This window comes from Centruroides sculpturatus, unplaced genomic scaffold (assembly GCF_000671375.1).
Source record: "Centruroides sculpturatus isolate CEXI.00-Female unplaced genomic scaffold, Cexi_2.0 scaffold384, whole genome shotgun sequence".
Lineage (NCBI taxonomy): Eukaryota > Metazoa > Arthropoda > Arachnida > Scorpiones > Buthidae > Centruroides > Centruroides sculpturatus.
The window spans coordinates 153,684-158,837 of NW_019384605.1; the positions used below are offsets into that span (position 1 = coordinate 153,684).

At 38.1% G+C, this 5,154-nt stretch overlaps 1 protein-coding gene across 1 annotated transcript in view; it reads left to right on the forward strand.

Moving 5' to 3' along the window:
• Positions 1-2,927: 2,927 nt before the first annotated feature.
• The window catches only part of LOC111625145, an 8,570-nt gene continuing 6,343 nt past the window's right edge, over positions 2,928-5,154 (forward strand). Inside the window, exons 1-2 of the mRNA XM_023368190.1 lie at positions 2,928-2,991; positions 3,053-3,190. Coding sequence (XP_023223958.1) covers positions 2,928-2,991; positions 3,053-3,190 — 202 coding nt within the window. The remainder of the gene's footprint in view (positions 2,992-3,052; positions 3,191-5,154) is intronic.

Genomic DNA, 5,154 nt, shown 5'->3' on the forward strand with positions numbered 1-5,154 from the left:
AACAACACGATTGGTCAAATTTGAATGTTGGCACATGCGTGGTAAAAGGAGACGGTTGGCGCTATCCAGACGGAGGCAAAGCATCACGCCACCGGAGCGGACGTGAAGGAAAACTATCGCAACGGGTTATAACGGAAAATCCGTTAAATATTCAATTTGTAACGGATATAAAATAACTGTCTCCATGCTTTTAAATTCCAGTATTTAAAAGATCATACAAGAAAAAAATAAAAGCGTTTATAAATGTCATGATATATATTTAATTGCTTTTTCGTCTACGATAGTTTTTCGTATTCATAAATCTTTGTCATCTTTATCAAACACGGTATTTTGCTATTAACAAATTATAAACCTATAGCTATACTTCCATTTATCTGTAATGTAAACTAGGCAAAAGCTTTCGAGTATAACTTTTGCCATTTTCAAATGATCTAACAATCCTTTCTCTGTCTTTACACAATGTCCATACTGTACAGTGTGCACTATATTGGTATGTTCTTGTAATAGTTTTTTTTTTATACTCTTTCCGCCCTGTGGGCACTAAGAGGGCCTCTTATAGCAGGCCCATTATGGGTTCGGCTAGGCCCACAGTGGGGCGGCCGGGTGGTGAGGGACGGGGCCCGACATATCCGAACGGACCACCCCCCGAAAGCTTCCTGGGGATTCCTTGACCCGTTCGGATTCGATCCCCCAGAGCGGTAGGCTGCCACCTTGACCGCTCGGCCATCCGGCCGCATATTTAGGATTTAATTATTTCAGTCGAAGCGGTAGGCTGCCACCTTGACCGCTCGGCCATCCGGCCCTTGTAATAGCACTGTCTACAGAGTTTAAGCAGTGGCGTACCGTAGTGGGGGCGGCAAAATTTTACAATAAATAATAATAATATCTTGTAAAAATTTGAAACATCCTAATCTATTCTTGCATCGCGCTTACGATAGTGTTATCGTCCGGACAGTCCGGGAATCGGCTCGCCGTCCAGGTGAACTGGTAATTTTTTATCCAAGGAAATCCTGCGAAACCTGTTGACCTTTTTTTTTATTTTTGTTTGTACGATTCATTCGCGTTCATATACACCACTAATACCAATAGAGCTATTTTAAACAGGTCGTTGCACTACCACCGAATTTTTCATTGCTTGTTTTGTGACAAAACTGAATTTTGGTCTTTTAAATTGAAATACCTAAATAAGGGGAGCCGAAATTTTTTTCCGCCCCTGGCGGCTGACATCCACGGTAGCCACTGAGTTTAAGCAAATATGGTAAAGGCCTTCCGATGCTTAGGACTTAAAATCAGGCTGTTGACTAGTTATAGTATGCTGGTTCTTGTGGTAATAAATCGAATTACAAGAGATTACCGGATGCCCACTTCAACTGTCGGAATCCATGACGGTTATTAAAAATTCTTAGTGATCACAGGGAAAACAGTTGAAACAAACTCCTAAACATTTATAACATTTTAATATAAATAAAATTTGGAGTAACTATTGAAAATGTTATTAATATTTTGTGATTAGGAACAAATTTTATTTCGATATAACCCAAACGTATACTACATGTCGGGATTAGAATCGTCTGGACATACAATTCCCGCCTTTTTATTGTTGTTTTTTATTTTATTTCAAACTAGTCGACGCTGCAGAAGTCGGTTGGAAAAACGACCAGTGGTTTTGAATGCGAGATCGCTGATTGGCCGCCGAGCATCGGACCACCTGCGGACCTCCGACAGAGCTACGAAGCGCTGATTGGTCAATCAATCCTGTCATCAATCCATATTCACTTAATTTAATTATTTAAGTAGAAATAAGTTGAAATCAGTTACTTTGTACTCGAATATTTGTAGTCTCGGGAAAAAGTGGAAAGACAAATTTTTATGACAAACGGATACATAAATCGTAAATTTAAGGAAAATAAATTCTAGAGCTTTTTCTGTACCTCGTGCATCTCTCTCATTCATTAAATTTAGTTGTAAAGTATGCTACCAAAGTAACAGTTAATTTTTTAACATTATACAAGAATTGTACACGTTTTTTTCTACATCCCCTTATTAAAGATGAGACACGAAATCGTAATATCACCGCTTTAACATTGAAATCCGTGAGTAATATAAAATCGGAGAGCGGAATAAATATATCAAATATTTTAACGGATTTTTTAAAACTCCCGTCAACTACACAGTAAACTATCATAAAAACATACAGGTAAATTCTTATCGGTTGGATTAAGTTATAAATCTACTCGCGATTCACGTAATCGGGAGAGGGCGGCCAAATATCTAGCAGGCGGGCGGCTAACAGCCCGGAACCGGACCTGGATAGAATTGGATGCGTTATACATGTAGCAGCCACCCGAGGTCCCAGGCTTCCACCGGCTAAACCGGGTGAGGTTGGTGCTCTGTAAAGCGCGTGCGCGAATCTGGCTTTTTGTTTCCACCCGCTACTCCGCCACTAATATTCTAATATACAATAGCGATCTTATTTTTTTCACGTGTAGNTTTTTCATTATATACTCCTCTAAATTGAAGGATTTTCCTTTGACCGTCCGTATTGCGTGATTTAGGCATGCATTATTATAATCGGGATACTTCTTGTCGTAGATACACGAATACTTTCGGATGTTTTCGATAAATCTTTCCGGATCTATTCTAGAGTAGCCACGAGGGAACGTGCAGTACGTACGCAAAAGCTCGTTTTCGGCCATTTTCGCACGCATCACAATGACCTAGATTTAATTGACTTCTGATTGGTGGATGGTACCGTTTTACGGCCGTATTCGCGTCCAAAGTTGAACACTGCTCAACTCGCATTTTGAACACTGCTCAACTCGCATTTACGTTGGTTTTACGTAAATGCGAGTTGAGCAGTGTTAAATATCAGGGTCACGTTATTAAAAGCTTTTACAGCGAGGGGTTTTTATGCCGTTTTTACGGTAATGGAGTCAGCCTTATTCGTCAGTTATATACGGTTGACGGGACTTTCTCTTCAACAGCAGCTTGGTATATAGATATAAATACATTTATTGTATAGTTCAAATAGTCCATTATGCCTAAAAATGTTGCTTGCCTTTTTGCACATCATATGCTGGATCTAAAACTTGTCCCGAAGGATTAAAAGTTACATTTCATGAAATCCCATCGAACGAACAACTGAGACAGAAGTGGTTAAATGTTATATCACGACAAGGAAATAAAAAATGATCGCCGTGGATACCAAGTAGCTGGTCAGTTGTCTGTAGCCTGCATTTTGTAGAAAGTGATTATAAAATCGGATCTAAAAGGCGTGTTTTACGTTCGTCATCATGTCCCTCACAGTTTCCAAACTATCCCCACATAAGCGTCCTCACAACGGGACCTTACGGTCTCGGAAATTCAGTTCGGTATGAGACTTTGCAGGTTAGTAGTATACCTCAAGGGTGTCCACCCAGAAGAATTGTAAAGCGCACTAGCGACAAGATTCCGAGAAACAAGGCCCTAAAGTTTTAAGCGCAGCTCATATACCGATCGATTTTACACTATGGCAGCACAGCGAAATGGCTGAGCCTTTCCACTGGAGTGGAAGAAACTTGTCCCTGTACGGGAAAGCAAAGGTAGCCAATACAAAAATTTTATCTCAATTTTGGTATCTGTTAAAAACACAGCCTCTAACGAAAGGAGTGGCCAATAGAATAAATAGGATTACAGCCAGATTTGTATGGTCTTCGAGTTACGAACCAATTAGGAGAACGACTATATATAACAATATTGAAAATGCTGGATTAGCGTTAATCGATATATCTGTAAAAGCAATTGTAAACAGAATCACCCTCATTAATAACTTATATAAATATACGGCTTGGACTCCGATAGCGAAAAGTCTACTGCAACCTCAAATTCCAAACATAATTGTGACAAGCGAAAGTCTAAGCAAAAGTTACAGGTTACCCAGCCTATTAAAAGACGTCATACGTTGCTACAAATACCTAACCGAATTTTTTAATGACGAAACGATCTTCACTACTAAACCTCAAAAGCTTTATTGGATGCTCGTAGATATTATAATACCCAAATCCCAAATTCTTATGCTCGATCACTATTTAACAGACAGCAAAGTAATCAACACCGTCTTTAAATTACCTATAAGAAACAAAGCCAAAAGTATTTTCTGGAGAATTTACCATAATTGCCTTCAGACCAGCGAATGGAAATTAAACAGAAATCTGCAAAACAGTGGGGACTGTCCAATCTGCAAACAAACCGAAACTACTCAGCACGCATTTTTGATTGCATGCACGCAAGAAGTCTTTGGAATTTCTTTAGAAAAAAAATGTCTTTTTCCGATACCACACTCCATAGGTCAACTACGTAGGCTTGAAATATACAAGCTGTCAATCCAAATGATTGCCTGCATCATAATTATGATAGACACGATATGGAGAAGCAGATGCTCGGCCTTCTACCAAAACGTAACGCAAATATTCACGTTATTAAAGTGTAAATTCAGTTTAACTCAGTTAATTGAAACTGTAAACTATCAAACAACACACAAGTGGAACAACAAAAATAGTTGGGAAGAAACTGAAATTTTTAAACGAAACAACGATATATTGTGTTTAAATGTCTAGTATGTACTGTGAATAAATATACAGTCATACCCCGGACTTACGCGATAGGTGGGACCGAGCGATAACCGCGTAAGTCGAATTCGCGTAAGTCGGGGTATAATTTTGCATATATACAAATTATTTTTAATTGGGACCGGAGACTAAAGAAAACAATAATTTAGAAAAAAAATGTTTAAAAACATCTTAGATAATACATACGTATAACAAATTATATTATTATACAATTTTTCACATTAACTTGATTATTACGCCATAATTTAAACATTGTTTCCACCTCAGCGATAATACTGTGACGTTTACCAATGATGCTTGAATTTAAAGATTGAGCATTTTTTACAGCTGTGAGAATTTTTTCTTTACCTTTTATAATTGTTCTGACCGTCGATTCCGGTAGATCAAACTTCTTTGCTAATTCACAAATTTTCATTTTTGTATCGAAGTCTTTAATAATGTTAACTTTACATTCCAAAGATAAAGTTTTTCTTTTCTTGTTTGATGCAGAAGAATCAGTTCTACTTCGTTTGGATGACATAGTAGAGTGTTAAGATTAATCATATTC